This window comes from Barbus barbus, assembly GCF_936440315.1.
Source record: "Barbus barbus genome assembly, chromosome: 2".
Lineage (NCBI taxonomy): Eukaryota > Metazoa > Chordata > Actinopteri > Cypriniformes > Cyprinidae > Barbus > Barbus barbus.
The window spans coordinates 6,505,851-6,525,863 of NC_136730.1; the positions used below are offsets into that span (position 1 = coordinate 6,505,851).

At 36.5% G+C, this 20,013-nt stretch overlaps 2 protein-coding genes across 3 annotated transcripts; both read right to left on the reverse strand.

Annotated features, from left to right (window-relative positions):
- Nucleotides 1-551: 551 nt before the first annotated feature.
- Nucleotides 552-9,862, reverse strand: LOC306842533 (putative G-protein coupled receptor 132). Its single transcript, XM_079373463.1, has 4 exons — nucleotides 9,587-9,862; nucleotides 6,807-6,924; nucleotides 5,250-5,832; nucleotides 552-2,959 (listed from the first exon to the last, which is right to left on the reverse strand). Exons 2-4 carry the CDS (start codon nucleotides 6,814-6,816, stop codon nucleotides 2,551-2,553), a joined length of 1,002 nt encoding a protein of 333 aa, XP_079229589.1. The 5' UTR covers nucleotides 6,817-6,924; nucleotides 9,587-9,862; the 3' UTR covers nucleotides 552-2,550.
- A 399-nt stretch (nucleotides 9,863-10,261) lies between these two features.
- On the reverse strand, nucleotides 10,262-16,481 carry LOC306884908 (UDP-glucuronosyltransferase 2A1-like). 2 transcript variants are annotated; one of them, XM_079441145.1, is made up of 2 exons: nucleotides 16,400-16,481; nucleotides 10,262-12,532 (listed from the first exon to the last, which is right to left on the reverse strand). In XM_079441145.1, the coding sequence occupies exon 2, from the start codon at nucleotides 12,519-12,521 to the stop codon at nucleotides 10,944-10,946; it is 1,578 nt and encodes a 525-aa protein (XP_079297271.1). In that variant the 5' UTR covers nucleotides 12,522-12,532; nucleotides 16,400-16,481; the 3' UTR covers nucleotides 10,262-10,943. The 2 variants fall into 2 exon arrangements, with proteins under 2 accessions (XP_079297271.1, XP_079297272.1); XM_079441146.1 differs by lacking the exon at nucleotides 16,400-16,481 and adding an exon at nucleotides 14,244-14,628.
- Between the last annotated feature and the right edge of the window lie 3,532 nt (nucleotides 16,482-20,013).

Sequence of the window (20,013 nt, forward strand, 5' to 3'; positions counted from 1 at the left end):
CTTTCTCCATTGACGGTCATTCAATAGCTGTATATTAAAACCAGCTGTGACAAAATTGAAATAGATTTTTTTTTTTTGTGGAAGGAACATATAAATGGAAAAGATTTTATTATATATTATAGTACATCTTTTACAGGTACTCAGTGTTATTATTCTTATTTTATTTTTTTACATGTTTGTGTCAATTCTCGTTCAAAAGCAGACACTGATTTGGAAATCTGCCATCTTTCCTTATGTTTCCCATCAGGTTTTTGTTCTGAGCCAATTATTTGGGCTGTAAATGGCATAGGACTAATCATTCTGGAGGCACAGAAAAACAACATCATTCTTGGTTTGTTGGCACCATGAGAATGCACATAGTCTCAATCATTTTAATAAGTGCATTTTTAATGTAAAATGCTAATTGGGAACTGAGAATATTTACTTCAATATACTATGCACTTATGCACCTAATGTGAGCTTGCATTTTCAGTGTGACAAATAAACCAGAAGCTGTATCAACCATTTCTTTGTGGTGAAGTCATATGAAAACAATGCAGCACACTATGTTTATAAGTGTTTATTGTTGCATTCTTATATTGTGTACTGTTTCACATTCTATTTTCAAAAGAGTAGGCGGCATATACTGCACGCAGTACATTATTCTTCTGAATATAGCCTATCAATTCATATTGCATCAGAGCCTATTGTGGAGGTGAACGTATGATAGCTGCAGTAAGCTGGAACGTATACATTTCAGCCCACTAGTATAAATGCATCCAAAGCAAGCACATGCAGTCTGACTCTAGGCACGTAATTACATTCATAATAGCAATGCAGAATCTGTTCTAACAGCACATGTATGCACTGGCCTGCCTTTGCATATATCCTCCTGTAGGTGTCAGACCTTGTTTTGGAATTTCTTAAAACCATTTCAGAAGAGCTTGACCTTTGCTCTGGTTTCTTTTTGCTGTGAACTAAGATCTTTGGCTTTTAAGCAGCTTTAAAAAAAAAAAAAAATTCTATATGCTTATTTCTCACTTTTATCATGGTCTTGTGTTTTTGTTAAAACAACAGAGCATAGCACAGGTTTTACATATGTTGGACATAATACTACCTTTCAAAAGTTTGGGGTCAGTAAAATTATTTGTATTTATATATTTTTTTGAAAGAAAGAATTGAATAGTTGTATTAATCAAGGACACCTAAACTGATCAAATGTGACATTAAAGTATGGAATCCAGTTTTCATCACGGAGTAAAAAAACAAACAAATCAAAGGCAATTGCAATTTTTGCAATAATTTTTATCTTACAATTCTGAATTCTTTTCAGATTACACAAGTGAAAAATGTCAGAAATGCAAGATACAACTCTTACTTTCTCGCAATTCCGATTTTCTCTTCTCAGTAAGTTCCTTTAGTTTCAGCCACAGAATAAAAATAAATTATTAATTTTAATGTTACAATTCCGACTCTTCTCACAAGCGTAAGTTTATATCTCACAATTCAGACAGGTTTTCTCAGAATTTCTAGTTAAAATCTCACAATTCTTAAAAACAAGTGTAAATTGTGAGATAAAAAAAAAAAAGTGAAATGTGAGATAAAAGTTGCAATTTCCTTTTTTATCCCATGGTGGAAACAAGCAAGTAAAGACTGTTACATTGTTACAATAGATTTCTATAATATAAATGCTGTCCTTTTAACTCATATTAATCAAAGAATCCTGCATGAAAACCAACCATCATGGTTTCCGCAAAAATATTAAACAGCAGAACAGTTTTGATCATTGACAATAATAAGCAATGTTTCTTGTGCACCAAATCAAATATTAGGATGATTTCTAAAGGATCGTGTGACACATGGAGTAATGGTTTCTGAAAATTCAGCTTTGCCATCACAGAAATAAATTCAAATATATTAAAATAGAATATAGTTATTTAAAATTTTAGCAATATCTTACAGTGTTGTTGCTTTTACTGTATTTTTTTCAGTCTTGGTGAGCATAAGAGACTTAAAAATCTTAGCAACCCCAAACTTTTGAAGGCTAGTGCAATTACACCTGAACTCAGTACAGACATGATAATAAAGTATTTTAAGCAATGTAGAGAATGCATTAGAGCAGGGGTTCTCAACCCTGGTCCTGGAGGAGCACTGTCCTGCAGAGTTTTACTCCAACCTTGATCAAACTCACCTGCCTGTAGTTTACTAGTAATCCTGACCATCTTAATTAGCTGGTTCAGGTGTGTTTGATTAGGGTTGGAGCTAATATTTGCAGGACAGTGGCCCTCGAGGACCAGGGTTGAGAAAGCCTGCATTAGGGTCTCCTCAGGCTGTCTTCATTTGACTGAAGATGTAGCTCTGACACGTGTGGTTCCTATTGACAGTGATCCAGAGGATGTGCCACTGCCTCATACCAGCCGCGTCTTAATGACATCACAGATGTTGTCATAGTGGTGACAGGTAATTTGTCAAATCTCAGTCTGATAAGACGTTTTCACGTCGTGTGAAAACTTTGTTTTCAGCACATGCCTTACAAAGACTCCAACTCTGATTAGCATCTGTTTGAGACAGCTACACATCTGCACTGCGGTTGAGGTGACTTTTGGGAAAAGATGTTACTCGTGATCCCTGGTGCACCCTATGACCCCGGCACGGGCAGAGAAGAGATCTGCGAAGCTCTTGACGAGCATCGTTGCAAAGAAAGATGTAGAAAAGAGGGTCTAGAAGGGTGTTGAGGCTGGTGAGCCCGTAGCAGATTCGATAGTAAAGGTAGAGAGAAACTTCCACCGAACACTGGTCTTTTTCACTTTCCGTGAGAAGCAGGGTGACAAATCTATAGCCGCCCACCAGATGATAGGGACCAAAAATGACAATGAAGATGACAGTGATGACAACCAGGGTTGCAACAATCCTGCGGCGTTCGTGATCCATGACAGACGGGGAGTTTCGTAGAGTCAGCCCGATTCGGGCTGAGGTGTACCTGAATGTGAATAAAAGGAAAGAAAGGCCAAAAGGTTACGAATAATATAGTTATGATTGTCTTTACGGTAACATTCCTTTAAAGAGACCGACGCTGTATCTTTGTTTGTCATCTGTGCAGTGGCATTTTTGATGGTATGCTAATTCAGTCCTAGGCCTGTGTGCTGAGACAACATGTTTCTAATGTGCTAATAAATACGGGTTGGTAAAATGTTATCTTAAGGTAAACAATGCAGGTGGAGTCAATGACAAATAAGAGCATCTGTGATAACAGATTTTATATCACACGTGCCAAGTTCTTAGAAGTGTACTCGTACTCTCAGTATTCATGTTGGTTTCATAGGATTTTAAAAACCTTTTTATACCATATTTGAGAAGTTAAAACCACATTTTATATATATATATATATATATATATCAATACATAAGTAAAACATGAAAATATATTCTTTACACTCTGAATACATAATACATGTGCATTTCTTATTTTTAAAACCATTTTAAAATGTTTTTAAATGTTCCATTTTTAATTAAAGGAAAGGCAAAGCAAGGATAATGATAATTCAAGGTCCTTTACATCAAAAAACATTTTAAAATGATCATAAAAGATGATTAAGTAATAAAATTAACAAATGCAGTATAAAAAAAAAATTCAAAGGTAGATTTTTTTTTTTTTTTTTTTTTTTTTTTTTTGTAGAAATATTATTAATTTCTTATACATATACATCACTGCATTAAGGAGTCATTTTACAACCTAAACTATTCCTATCTTGTCATAAAATGGTAAAATCATCTTATTTTAAGAGACTTGTTGACCTTGGCACACAGGGTAAGCAGATGCCCTCCCTGTGATATCATTTCCTGTTTTGTTATTTTTTCTACATATTGGTTGCATTACATTGATTTGGCTGACAACTTATTTTATTTTGAATATTAATAATATTAATACGTCTAAGAAATAATAATAAACTATGTGATATGGGTATCTTTTAGGGAATTTCATTCTTTTAATGATAACATATGTGTTTTTCTTTTTCATTATGACATGAGAAAGGTTGCATCGCCCTAGTCTCACATAGCCAGACCTTCAAAACGACGGCAGACCGCCCAAGAGGCCATATGACTTGCAGGTAAAGCATCCAATCACGTTTCGTTTTGTGCTGTCATGTTTATGAGCGTGGAAATGTCCCTACAATAACAGACCAGTGTGTAAAACTCTTGGATGTATTTTAAAGAGTCTATGCCGTGAACTTTACATAATTCACATACTAATCTAGCGTTTAGTTGATCCCAATATGCGCTCACTGTTACAGCTGTGTAAACATGATGGCTTTGTTCTGCCATGAGGGGGTTTGGCGCCATGGTATCTTTGTTTCCAGGTGGACCATTAAGAAACACAACACGCATCCCCTGGAAATTCTGTGGAATTCAACCCATCAGATGAGGACTTTGAAACTCCTTAAAGGGTTACTCCACCCCAAAATGAAAATTGTGTCATTAATCACTTACCCCCATGTCGTTCCAAACCCGTAAAAGCTTCGTTCGTCTTTGGAACACAATTTAAGATATTTTGGATGAAATCCGGGAGGCTTGTAACTGTCCCTTTGACTGCCAAGTAAATAACACTGTCAAGGCCCAGAAAAGTATGAAAGACATCGTCAAAATAGTCCATCTGCCATCAGTGGTTCAATTTGAACTTTATGAAGTGGCGAGAATACTTTTTCTGTGCAAAGAAAACAAAAATAACAACTTTATTCAACAATTTGTCTCCTCCCCGATTCTGTAGCGTCACCATAGCGCCATTTTGGAGAGTATCCGTTGGACATAAATCGCGTACGCTGTTCTGTGTCAGCCGCATATCAGATATGCTGTTTTAGTTCAAATCAAAACATAAATAAACGTAGAAGACATAGCCGTGTGGCGCAGCTGACACAGAACAGCGTACGCTATAATGGGACCATCACAAGCCTCCTTCCAAAATATATTAAATTGTGTTCCGAAGACGAACAAAGCTTTTATGGGTTTGGAACAACATGCGGGTAAGTGATTAAAGACAATTTTAATTTTGGGGTGGAGTAACCCTTTAAGTGTTTCCAGTAACTTTTGCCATATGCATCAGATGTTCAGCCAACAGTCCATGGGTGTGATGTCTGAGGCTGAGACTATAGCATCACCCTGACATTGACCCCACGACTCGCCCTTTTTTAAATAAATTAGATTTTGGACAAAAAAAGAGCATTATTTTATTGACCCTGGTACACCCACACATGAATGAAAATGCATTTCACTTACCCTAGAATAGAGCAGGGCATCAGAAACCCTAAAGCAACAGTGGCGATTTTAAAGTAAGCATATCTGGTGCTCACAGGGTACTGCTCCAGACACAGCTCTCTCTGTGGCTCGAACACAGATGGGTAGAGGCCAGTAAGGCAGAACAGAAATATCAAAGTCCACACTACTACACCAGAAAATGCCGCCACCCGCACTTTCCGTAACCCACGGCTGCTAAGAGGGTAAACGATCGCTAGACAGCGGTCCAGGGCAATGAGGCAAAGAAAAATGACACTGGCATAGAGGTTAACGTAGAAAACGTAGCCCACTAGCTGGCAGGTAACAGACCCATAAGGCCAGTGGTGGTCTCCCTGCAGGTAGAGGATCCACAGTGGCAAGGTGAGTAGCTGGAGAAGATCTGAAAGCAGTAAGTTTAGGATATAGACCAGCTGGCAGCCACCTCCTCCTGACCGGCCTAGCTGGTACAGTCCCCAGAGTGAGAGCAGGTTAGCTGGGAGTCCAATAGAGAAGGCAAGGCTGTAGATGTAGGTCAGACCTACTCTGTCATTTGCCAGAGGGATTTGGCAGCTCCCATTGGTCAGGTCTGTGGAAAATTAGAAGAATAAGTTTTTAAAGAATTTTAAGAATAGTTCAAATAAGTTACCAGTAGGAATGAACAATATATGGGTTCCATATTGGCAATCATGAGATATTAAACTTTTTTTTTTTTTTTACATTAATTGGTATGACTCAGTATTGGGCATATATTGATGTATACTGGATATTTAACTGTTCATGCTCATTTGCCATATATTTTTACATTTATAGTACCTTTGCTATCATCAACAAACACAGAGTGAATCTTTAAAAACACTATAGATTTAACAACATTTAAAATGTTATGTTTAGTAAATTAATATACACTACCATTTGGGGTCAGTAAGACTTTTTTGATTTAAGAAATTAATACTTTTGAGCAAGGACACATTAAAATGATCAAAAGTGTCATTAAAGACCTTTCTATTTCAAGTTTTCTATTTCAAATAAATGCTATTTCAAATAGAATTGAAAAAAAAATCAAGATTTCCCAAAATGATCAGCAGAACAGCTGTTTTTAACATTCATAACATAAATTTAATTAAGAAAGAAAAAGATATAGAAAAAGAAATGTTTCTTGAGCAGCAAATCGGCATATTAGGATCATGTGACACCGAAGACTGGAATAATGATGCTGAAAATTTAGCTTTGCCATCACAGGAATAAATAATCAAATAAATGCAATAAAAGTGACTTTGATAAATACAATTTTTTTGCAATAAATTTTTTTTTGAAAAATCTTAATAAACCTGTCTTTTGTATTTTTCTTTTAATGTTTCAATTCACTCAATTTATGATTTTAATCTTTAGTGTTTTTGTTTTATTTTATTTATTCAGGCAAAACCGTACAAAATTTTAATATTGAACAAAACATGAAAAATGACTGGCTAGTCAATATAAGACAAAAATGCAACACTGTTCATCTCTAGTTGTTTTTAATATATATATATATATATATTATGCAGATGAATGGTGACTTACTCAGAAGCATGGTTTCTATGGTTGTGACTTGTCCATTACATTTGAATCTTCAAAATGTTCATTATACATGTTGAATCAAACCACTCCTCCCAATCACCTCAGACAGTGGTTAAGCAACCTGAGTAGATCACAGAAATGTCACACGATACGGTTTCACTAAAATAAAATAAATGTCTGTCATAAGATTCCACAATAATTAACAGACGACAAACTGGTTGTCCCAGAACCTATGCTTGTATTAACCTGTTAACCCGCATCGGCCCGCGGGCGGGCCGGAAGGGCGTGGTCGGGCGTGGTCGGACTTTTTATTACCTTTGTTTTAGAACAATATTCAATCAATTATCATTAACTATATATCATTTGAAAGCTAAAACACTCAAGATTAACGATGTGAGCTTGTTTTTGAAATCAATACACCAGAGAGGAAAGGGTTAACAGAAATGCTGAAAGACCGGCCATTTAAAATGAACAAAGCGAACCGCAGTACTCACGTTTGATCGCCAATAGCGCTGGTCAGCTCAGACTATTCCAAGACACACCAGCATACATTTCAAGAGAAGGGTCCACTCTTCAAAATGCATCCACTTTTTAATCCAAAACAACGAAAAAATAGGGGAAAACACGATAGATCCTCCTTTGTTTACATAAGCGATTCGAGTTATAGTTATCGATAGCGTCCATTTTCCAATAAATATCGATTATAATTCGTATTCCAGCTTTGAAACGCCATCTATTTCCAGCAGAATAGTCTCTTCCGAGTAAGAATAGCCCTCCCTCGTCTCTCTCCTTCAATCGCAGGAGCTGTTATAACCCGGGACAGTAAGCGCGTCCGTGAATGGGTCAGCGAGGTGTCAATCCGGACACATCACAATAGGGGTGTTTGAACCCAGCCAATGCCTCGCCAGCACAGTTTTGATGGATGGAAGTGTTAGCCAACCACAAGGACGTTTAAAGTGATTGACAGTTTGAATAGTTTACGTAAGATTGTTTAGAGAATAGCTCGGCGTATTGTCCGTGTGTTTTCGTGCGCTCTCGGGTTACGCATGAAGCGTACACATAATGGCGTCGCGGCGCTACACAGACTGGCTATCAGCGAACAGATGTTGTCCAAAGCTCACATCTGAATCTCTCCATCGTGGATCTTCGACTTGAGAAGTGTTTCTGTGGCGTTTGGTGGTGTTTTGGAGGACGTGGGGAGAAAAATGGCTAATTTAGTAGCCGAATACGCGCTGAGATCGCTGGGAAGCGTGGATAGCATTAGCACGTAAGTGTCTCCACCCTCCTCTTGAATGTTTATGTGTCTTTATCATGTATTTGCAGCTTTTGTTTCATGTTAGCTGTTTTAGATTCTAAAAATGACAACGGAGAGGGATAATATGAGGGGATTACATGAGTTTTGTTCGTGTGGGTGGGTGGGTGTGTTTGTTTGTGGGTATGTCCCGGTTATTGTGTGTGTGTGCGTGCGCGCGTGTGTGTGTGTGTGTGTGTACAAAATGTAAACAGTGTTGCAAGTTTGATTTGTTTTGCTTACACACTTTCTCACTCTTTTTCTCTCACTCTTCCCTGTCTTTTCAGAGGTCTGGTTAATCCAGATGGTCAGAAAAAAAACAATTTTAGTGGCTGCTAGAGCGTCTTCCTCCACTGTAAATACTGTAAATAGTTTTTTTTTTTAATTATTTAGTAATATTAGTAATAGTAATCTATTACTATATTAGTAAAATAGTAATATTCATAATATTCACCATATAAAATAAATAAAAAATACAAATGTTGTAAAAACAATGTATTTTGCATGTTTTGTGTTTTCACTAGTTCAAAAATGATCAAATCTGTTTTGGTTCACTGTTTTCATTATTGGAATTGTTCAGAATAAAGACTGTTTAGTTATGTTCAAATTCTGAAATAGTTTTGTGTTTTTTTGTGGTTTCATTGGTAGAGCAGTTCTGAATTGATATACATATGTAGTATGCAGTGTCTTATGGAGTCTCTAAATAGCATTTTTGAAAGGATTCCTAGACTTTTCTTGAAATAAAATATCCAAATGACTTTTCCAAAGCTTTTCTTGAAATGAAATACCATAAAGATGTACTTTCTGTAAGTCTTTACCTATAAAAAAATTATTATTTCATATTTTATTTCAGGAAATATTTAGGCGTTTTTTTTCAAAAATGCCATTTGTAGACTAACCAAATGACTAAATGAGTCAGCACTACAAATGCTGTTCAGAAATAGTTTTTTATTGTGTGTTTTGGTGGGCAGAGCAGTTCTGAATTGATATACATATATGTATTATGTAGTTTTGACTCATTTGGACATTTGTTTACAAAGTGTCTATTTGGGGTCTCCAAATGGCTTTTTTGAAAGGACGCCTAGATTTTTTTTAAATAAAAGCTTACAGAAACTACATTTTTGGGAGTATCATCCTCAAATTTGAATCAAAACATGGTCAGATGTTCAGCTTTATCTTTATGGTGTTTTCAGGCCTTTGGCATGAAAGTCTCATCCATTTTTCCCTTAGTGAGCTTCATTAAAACATATCGCGAGTCAATTTCATGTATATTTTACCTTGTTTTACTCTATTGCTATACTAATTTTGAGTTATTATGACTCTAGAGTAACAAAGGATCAAGTGTCTAGTTTCAAACAACACCAGATTTTTAAATATAGACCTTAGGGTTCAAGAGCTACAGACATTTTTATTTGGTTATATCGTTTTTTACAAAATGCTCAAAAATAGGGGCGCAGGGTAACAGGTTAATTAAAAAGGTTAATCCTCTCACCTCGTATAGGTCTGGAGAGCGTCTTCTGCATGTCCAGCTCAAGCACATGTGCATGAACCTGTGTATGCATTAGAGTGGAAAGTTCTGCCATGCCCAACCAGGGGCTTGTCTGGCTTTTTTGATCATTTCCCCCAGCAGGAAGCCACTTCTACTGCTTTTGAGCAGCAACATCCTGAAGCCTTTCTCCTTCAGAACAAAAACACCCTCCTGCCTGCTGGCTATTATGTGAGGCAAAGATATGAGAGAGTCCAGGCTGTTCTTTCAGACGGAAGGGCCACTGAGAGACAAGCTGTAACACTCTTATAGTCGTTTCCATGTCCCCTGTGACACCCCTCTACCCCGCGCCCCCCTGCTCTAGCTTACTGGCCTACACTGGAATTTTGAATGGTGTATCTAAACAATGTAAAAGCAAAGTTCCCTAACAATAGAAGTTTTAAATGCCAGTGTACATTTATGAGCCATGTAATCCTAGGGAAATTTGGTTTTGTGATGCATACCTTGCATGCTTAGTTAAAAACATGATTCATTATTAAACATACATGTTGAGTGTTAGGAATGCTGCTGATTCCCAACGGTGGAGGCTATATTCTGCAGATGTGAACATGTGGTAAATGAATGAAAGCAGGAAAGAATTCATGACCTGAGATAAGAAATGCCAGGAAGAGGATTAGAGCTGAAACAAGCAAAGAAGTTGCTGATTGAACCTTTAATGATGATTTAAAACACATTCACAGTGGGAGGGGGGAACAATATCAAGGCTGACATGGAAATACATGTTGATGGCTTCAATACAGACACTATATTACACTGATTAAAGAACATGTAAAGTGTTGAGGATTTGGCGAATACACCACAAAAAGAACAGCATACAGTTTGTCAGAATTTAGTGCACAAAGTACAAAGACGGTTATACCTCATTATTCAATTTACATGAGTTTGATTAGTTATAACCATAAAATTAAAAACATGCTTGGTTGATATCTCATCTGGTACTGATAATCCTAAAGTATTGTTAAACAATATTCTGGCATTGCATTTAAAAGTTGTGGCCAGATCAGATTTTTTCCCCCCATTCAGTTGTAAACACTGGTTGTCATAGTAATAAAACAAACTCAGGTTCAACAAGTGAGATTTTCCATTCATGCATTTAGTGGGCACTTCTATCCAAAGCAAATCATATTGCATTCAAAGGTATACGTTTGATCAGTACATGCTTTCCCTGGAAATAGAACCCACGACCTTGGAGTTTCTAGCACCATGTAACAGGAATGACTGTAGCTCTAATAATTGGCTGCTGCAATTAATTCAGTGTTTCATCAGATTTTCAAAAAGTACATATCAAAGGTTCAAACTCAATTCATTCCACCTTCCTCTTTTTGATTGACTTCCTGCAACACAAAAGCTTGCAGACATATATTGAGGTCAAAAGAGCAATTACAGTGAAAGTCAATAGAAAAGCCAACACGTCTAGGCTATGATAAGAGTACCAAGGCAAGTTATTCCCCTCTGGGCGAAGGTGAGCTGCTCCTTTGTGTCTAATAACATACTCAATCCAAAAAGTGGCACTTTCAAGAGGAGTCAAGGGTTGATCGCGGTGCAGCTCTGACAGTTTGCGGACACTGCTTCGGTACAGCGGGTTCTCGAGGACGTCTTTGAGGGCTTCGAGGAAATCTTGTGATGTAAGTGTTGCGACTTGAAGAACTCGAGCCGCACCTCGAACCTGCAGTCGCAGAACGTTGTCAAACTGGTCAAAGAGGAGCGGCAAAGCTAAGACGGGGACTCCATGGTAAATCGCTTCGTACATACCATTGGTGCCCCCATGAGATACGAACACACGAGTCTTTGGATGGCCCAGTAGATCATTCTGAGGAAACCACTCTAGAAGTAAAGTGTTGTTTCCCAGAGTCGAGGGTCGTTCCCCATGGTACCTCCACAAGACTTTCTGAGGGATCTCCGCAAAGGCTGTAGCAATGGCCTGTGTGATCGCTGTAGGAAGAGCACCGACTGCTGCTCCCAAGGACATGATGACTACTCCATGCTCCCCAGAGTTCTGCATAAACTCTTCCAGCTCTGCAGGAAGTGCTTGAGCCGGCTGACATTGAAAGCCACCCATGTAGACAACGTTAGGCATGGAGGGCCGTGGAAACTCAAAAACAAAGTCCATTCTCATCAACCAAATGTCAGCAGATTGCTGCATTGACAAAAGATCAGTGCCGGGCGGGAAATGGCGTTCAAGCAGTTCACTGTAAATGGGCAGGATGATGTATTGCTCCTGGAGAAGGCTAAACAGATACCGTAGGAAATTTTCCGTCCGCTGTACGAAGTTCATTTGGTCATGGAGCAATGAATTGTACATTGGGACGTAGGATGGAGGTGAGGGTGCAATTTGCATGTGAGCATCTCCTGCATTTAGCCAACGTACATTGTAAACCATGGGGAGGTGGAGGAATTTGGCTAACAGGACACCAGCTGGGAACGCAGGATCTGTTAGCATCAGGTCAAACTTAGCTTCTCGCAAGCGTTTGACAAGCTCGGCATCGTCCAAAATGGCAGAAATCATTCGAAGCGCTCCATTGTGAAATACGTTTAGGACATTGGCGATATCTTTCTGCTGATTCAAGAAATGGAAGAAAGGCGACATCCTTTGTAGCTCCAGTGACCTCTCTATTAACATCTTGAAGTAGTCAGGGCCCACATCTTCGGTGTCCATTGGGTTGACCGTGATGGTGCTGTAGAGGGAAGAATTCTCTTGGATATACCAACTTTTAGACGAACGCACCACGGTAAGGCTATGACTGTGGCTGTGGAGTTTTTTCAAAATAACTTTCATGTTCACCCAGTGGCTGCCATCCTCGGGCCACACCAGGATATTTCCCCCAAGACAGCAGCAGATCACAAAGAGTAGGCAAGTGAGTGAAGGCTGTTTGGATTTCATCTTTCAGAAAGCTGAAAAAACAAAAAAGGAGAGCACAAGATGTTTAAAATATTACATCGGGGCATTTAATTCCAAAGTAAATGCATAGACATTTCACAAATACATAAGACATTGTTATGTAAATGGACATATACACAGGTAACTCTTAAGGGAGATTGAGGTTTATAATGGAACTGTTCTCAAGGAGTCATTTTGGATTTGGGCAAATTTCTCCAAGATAATAAATCATTTATAACAATAATAATAAATAAAATATTATATTTTTAATTGTATTTTATTAAATTCTTATAATATTCTACTTTGCTTTACATTAAGAAAATACGTTATATATTACAATATAAAATAAGAAAACCAGTAAGAATCAACATATATAAGCTACATAAACAGCTTACTAGAACAGTTGTAAATTTAATTTGACCATATAAATACAACCTTTCAAAACATCTTAATGTTTGCCAATAAGCATTTTTTTGAGAGCACATTAAAAGAAAAAAATCTCATTTCAAATCAGAATGAGTGCATTTTTGTTTTTGTGTTGATTCATCCTGCATCTACGTCACTTCTGGAATTACCTGTTTGTGTTTTTAGATGATAATCCATTTGTGACCCTGAACCACAAAACCAGTCTTAAGTCGCCGGGGTATATTTGTAGCAAAAGCCAAAAATTTGTCAAAATTATAGATTTTTCTTTTATGCCAAAAATCATTAACAAAATATCATCATGGGACATGATCTTTACTTGATGTCAATTTCCTACTGTAAATATATCAACTTAATTTTTGATTCGCAATATGCATTGCTAAGAACTTAATTTGTACAAATTTAAAGGTGATTTTTCTCAATATTTTGATACAACTATTTGAAAATCTGGAATCTGAGGGTATCTCGGCCAAATATTGTCCTATCATAACAAAACATACATCAATGGAAATCTTATTTATTCAGCTTTCTGATGGTGTTTCATAAGGGCCCGTTTGAAAAACTGACCAGATCTTGAAGTAATAAAGATCCAGATCTTGAAGTAATAAAAAGTAAATGTGTTCAGTACAAGATATCTCTCATCCTTAATGGCCAAGTCCTTACTTTTAGAAACTTGTCCCTTTCTCTTTCTTTCACTGTAAAAAATGGCTTATCTTCGTAAGGAGGTAAGTAAAATACTCTTGTTTTATTAATATTTTACTTGCCCCACTGGCAGATAATTTTGATGGTTTTAAGCAAAATGCACTTAATTTATTTTTTTTTCCCCTGGAGACAAGACTAAATATATCTTAAGTCATTTTGCTTGTCTAGTATAAGTATCTTGATTTTAAGAATTTTTTGATATTTTGACTAGAAACAAGACCGAAATACTAAGTAAAATAAGCCATTTTTGTAGTGTTCCTAAATCCCAAATCCCCTCCAGCTCCTCCCATTGGCTTTCGCTCTTCATCAATCTGCCCTGTCGTGGTGGATTTGCAGCAAAAACATCCGCGTTTAGCAGAACAGATCGCCTCAAACACACTATTAATCCTTAACAAAAGCCTTCAGGAGGCTTTTCAACAAGCTATATCGTGCCATGTGCCCATATATGAAGGAATGGACATTTTTAAACGTTATGATAACATTATTAAAATCATCAGATTTTTTTTTTTTTTTTTTTTTTGGCGTATTGGTATCTACTGATCTTTGTTTAATGCATTAGCATATGCGGTGAACTAAAACATTAAGGAAGTTTTACTTTACCTTTTGTATGACAATTCTGTTGATGCTCCGTCTGTCTGGTACAAACACTGCCAAAACAAGCTTTGGATTTCCAAAATTTATACTGATGCATTCGACACGGATATGATCATGACCAACCACACTGTATAAGACACGCTAAAACAGGCAAAAGACTGCCTTCGTCAAACCTGCTTCACGTACTTTGTAACCTGAGATGTAAAGTGGCCTGTGGTCAAAGATTTTGATCAGCTTTCAATCGGAAAGAAGACTACGAAACTTTCTCATTGATTCTCAGTTGTCCCTAATTTGAGTCAATGGGAAGTTTTAGGTTTTGAACCGAATCACGAGGCAAAACTGGGGCACAGCAAAAAGTTTCAAAGGAAGGCTATCAACACTCAGCTCACACAAGGCTTTGTTTGCCAGAAAACAGCTTGGATTGGTTGATCTTAGAGTGAAATGCATGTATTCATTCATTTACAGACATCCTAAAGGTCGCTAATGTGTTCTGTACTGTTTACAGTTTGCACTTCAGATTAATTTCATGCATTTATTACAATAAATTCATTTTATTTAAAATGGTCACTTTGATTTACACCATTACCATTATAATAACACAACTGATGTAAAAACAAAGATTATGATTGCAACCAACACACCATTTTTAAAAAGCATTTTAAAATAATACATTGTAATGTAGGGTAGCAAAATGTGATTTTTCTTAAATCTTTGGCAGCAATACAATCTTGCAGTACTGGTTTGGCAATCTGGATCAACTACTACCAAAAAGTTATTCTAATCCTGCTTTTGTTTTTTGTTTTTTTTGCAAAGATCCACCAAAAGAAACTTACGGAGAAAAAAAATACAACTAAACAGAACTTGCTAAAACATTTAAAAGCATTGTTACCACATCCAGACTACGGTAGATTCCAGGAAGTGGACTGAACTATATAAGGCCAATCAGAATTGTGAACGTATGCAGGTTGCTGCATTTTGCAGAAACATCAAATTACTGAAACTATTTTGGAAAATTATATTTTGCAGTGTTTTGTCATTTTCCAGCAAAAATAATTAAACAAGGGATACTCCACCCCAAAATGAAAATTTTGTCATTAATTACTTACCCCCGTCGTTCCAAACCCGTAAAAGCTTCGTTTGTCTTCGGAACACAATTTAAGATATTTTGGATGAAATCCGGGAGGCTTATGACTCTCCCATTGACTGCCAAATAAATAACACTGTCCAGGCCTAAAAATGTATGAAAGACATCGTCAAAATAGTCTGAATAATCTGAACTTTATGAAGCGTCACGAACACTTTGTACGCAAAGAAAACAAAAATAACGACTTTAACAGACACAGAACAGCCGCACCACACGGATACTGTTTTCATTCAAATCCAAGCATAAATAAATGTAGAAAACGTATCCGTGTGGTACGGCTGACACAGAACTACGTACGCAGTTTGCGTCCAGCGGATACTCTCCAAAATGGCGCTACAGAATCACGCAGGAGTCGAATTGTTGAATATTGTTTTTTTTGCGTACAAAGTGTTCTCGTCGCTTCATAAAATTCAGATTTGACGATGTCTTTTGAACTTTTCTAAGGCTTTGACAGTGTTATTTACTTGGCAGTCAATGGGAGAGTCATAAGCCTCCCGGTTTTCATCCAAAATATCTTAAATTGTGTCAATTGTCAAAAATTACCATTTTCTTTTTGGGGTGGAGTAACCCTTTAAAACGAGAATTCTACCTGATAAATACATTCTACATGAGTACATTCTGAGAATTGTTTTTAACTTCTTTTTTTTTTTTTTTTATCAAATAGGCTAGTTTTATCTTGTTAGCATTAACATTCACTGAAATGGTTAGATTTATGCTTAAAACCAGAAAAAAGAAACATTGTGCCAAAGAGTTAGAAAACCAAAACGAACTCAAGAAATATATTCTGTGAAACTATCAATTTATAATTTTCACAGATTTTTTTTTTTATGTGATTTGACTTTTAAATAGCATTAAATGGAAACCAACATCCACATAACATATCCAGTCTAAAAATCTTGAAATCAGTTTTTACATAGAATTTTGTGCTGTGCATTGCTATACGGAGACGTTTTTAAATAAACACTGTGAACAAAATGGTTTAAAATCATCTTGAAAAAAAGATTAGCAAAACTCTTACTTTTCTGTGCCAAAAGCCGAGACTTTGCAGTGTTACGCTGGCTGAGCAGCAGACTTTGTTTTCCTGCATTGGTTTACTAACTGTTCAAAGTTCAAACGTCCAGTGTTATTTTGACTCTCAAAGAGGTGAACAGAAATAGGATTTTATGTAACGTTTAAAATAACTGGGTAGAACTATTAATTATGGCTAACCTTACAGTTTGATACTCAAACTTATTTTCAGAAACAAGTGAGCAAGAGACACTTCAACTTAGACACATGGAGAAGTCTTAAACAGTCCAACAAACAAGCTTCAAAATCATCTAATTAAGACACACAAACAACTTGTAGATGATTTGTCTTGGAAAGATCTCAAGCATTCAGGTTTGTTAGCTGTGGTGAGAACTTTAAAAAAGGAGGCAAGCTGCCAAAAGTAACAAAGGCAGGTGTAATTGGTGACCATGGCTCCAGGCTATGACTCACTTCATGGTCTTTATCACAAAGCCACAGTTTCCTCTTTCCTCTGTTACTTTCTATAGTTCATATTACCTGGTACAAAAACATTCTGCCTCTGGGAATACTAATGTTATATTTGGAGCTCACTGAGAATCGCATCTTAATGATTTCTCATATTTTGCAAACTTCTATGGGTGCTGCCTTGTCCTGACCAAACAGCAAATTTGCTTAAAAATGAAATGAACATAGGGAATATGTGTGCAGCTACACACAAGATTGTGTATGCATGTACATTATGACATATAGTCTCCAACATGTATATAGTCTCCAACTCCAACAGTATATATAAAAAAAAAAAACTCCCTTCATCCACCAATGGAAAATCTGAACCAACTTCCACAGTGGATCAATCTGATCATCAGTTAACCCACTGTTGTTGTTACCTGTGTTGTCACAACAGGTTTTGGGGCGGAAACCACTGGGGGAATGGCCAAGACCGCAGGCTGAGCAACTACCATTTGAACTGTACTTCGTCTTTTTAATTCCCTTGCTGTTTGGCACCAGGAGCAATTGTTGCAAAAGGTCACATGCAGTCGGATGCCAACCCACTCTGTAAAGAAGCAAATCATAATTAGTTGTCAAAAATGTTTAATTAAGTTTACTCTTGTTCGTCTGAGAAAAATTGCATCTCCAAAAAAAATTCAGGGATGTATAAAAGGTGGTTTACGTGCATATATTTAACATTTTACATAGGGACTTGGACTTGGGTGGTTGCGTAATGATAAAAAACATCACTGTTTTTCTCTCTACAATCATTGTACACTGAATACACATGGTCTCATTCTGCCATTCAACATTCTATTAAACACTAAAGCAATTATGAAATCCTAAACGTAACAAAGTAATAACATTGTTTTATGTGACACATTCATGTAAAATAATCTTGTCCCGAGAACATTCAATCTTTAAAATCTGTCTTTATATACATACATGGCTGCCCATAGTCAGTGAGTTTCTTTCCAGCAAAACGAGGCAAATATGATGGCACTGAATTTTCACTTGAGTGGTCAGATTTAGGAACTAGGCGAAACAATATAAAACAAAACCACTGCAGAAACCACTCATATTCATGTAATTAGACTGTGCTCTTCACTAATGTACTTGCATATTTACACAATTATAGCTTACCCTTATAAATGAGGTTCTGTGGTGGTGTGGTATAGAATATGGCATACCATGGTACTGAACCGTGGGCAAGTGTTTATGCAACGCGAATCTCCAGCGCCTCGACTAAAGAAATCCCATTCTGCACAAGTTGTGAACATGAGTTTCTTCATTTAATATGAGATAAAAACACTGTGTTCAGCAAAATAATGACAAGAACACATCTTTGTATCTTGAACTGCATGCAAACAAAACAACGCAAACAAGCGATTCTGATCCTATTCGAACAAAGATTCCCAAACTGACAAGTTATCAGTTTGAAAAATCTGACGAATCCTTCGCTGAATGAACTCACAGAATTCAAAGTGAAATAAAATATGCACTTTGTATTCACAAGATATTATTTTACAAGAAATATAGTAGTTTAACATACTATAATACTGTATAAGATTTCTATCAACTGAAAGCATAACTCTGTCGTTTTCAAAGCACAATGAAACTGACATTTTATTTAATGGGCAGTGCCAAAATAAAAGCTTGCTGATTTTAAGTTTAAAAATGATAAATTCATAAAGGTAAATTTTAGCATTGTATTTTTACGTCTACTGTAAAATAATTGCATTTTTATTTCATACTCCCTTTTTATTTTAAAATATAATAGTATTATCACACTTTATTATTTTATTAAAAAATAAAGTTATACTAATATTATTATTATTATCAGCATTATTAATACATTTTTTTATAGTTATATTTAATGGGTTACACACGTACAGTGTGAGGACCAAACCAAATCTCCAGGTGCTCTTATGAGAACCTTAACTTTTTGTAAAAGGTCTCTCTTTTTTGACAAATGTTTTAATAACAGTTTTATCAGGTCCAATCCTCCATGTAAATCAAATGGCTTAAACATAATTGCATTTCTCAGCTCAGCATTTGGATATTACCATATAAATATGTCTTTTCTATTAAAGTAAAATAAGTATTTTATCAAATTATTCACAATGTTATCCTGTAAATGTAGCTGCAGCAGATAAATATATATTGTTTGTGATAAATAGACCAGTTGAAGATTGTGAACATTCATTTTTCTATTGCCCTTTTTCTATTACATTTCCGGTTGACTTAAAATAGATATAACCAAAAAATTAAACAAATCTCTTCATTTAGAACCTCATGATATTTCACTTTCTTTTCAAAACCCATATTGTTCTGATAAACAGATTTACATGATTACAGTTTTTTCTGATTGCTTAAGCACATTTTTTGTAACTATTGGCTATTTTTGCAAAACTCTACACACAAATAAGAAAACCTTTCACCCAATTATCAAAACATTGTAGTTCTCTTGCAAAAGCGAACACCGCTAGATTAACTCTTCACACCTTCGTAAAAATGGTGTTTTCGTATCAAACAGTAAACACAAGCCATCATCTACTAAGCACACAATGTGCCAACTACACACTGATGGTATGAATACAAAACACATCTGGCTTTTGCTTTCTCTGTGTACAGATGTCAATTTGAGGTCATACTTTTGTCATAGTGTCATGTAAACATACAAGGATCCAAACTTCAAGTATTGGTGTTTATTCACACTCATCAAAACCAAGACAAAGTCAGAACACAAAATAATAATTTCACAAAAAAAAAAAAAAAGACTATCAGCCTACATCATGTCGTCTTTCTGGGTCCGGCCACAAAATTTCGTCCACATCGCATGCGATATCCTCCAGTCCAAGGCACCGGGGAAAATATCTCCTTGAATGCCGTATCCAGGCCTGACATGATGCCTGGTCAGTATCTCCACATGCCTCCTCCATCGCCTGTAAAAGGGCTACCTGTTGATGAGGATGACGGTCGTACACTTTCCAGCGCCAGGCAGAGAAGAACTCCTCGATGGGATTTAAGAATGGAGAGTATGGAGGGAGGTTGAGTGCCATGAAGGATGGGTGGTCTGTAAACCAGTTGCGGACCAAAGCAGCCCTATGGAAACTAACATTGTCCCATATGATG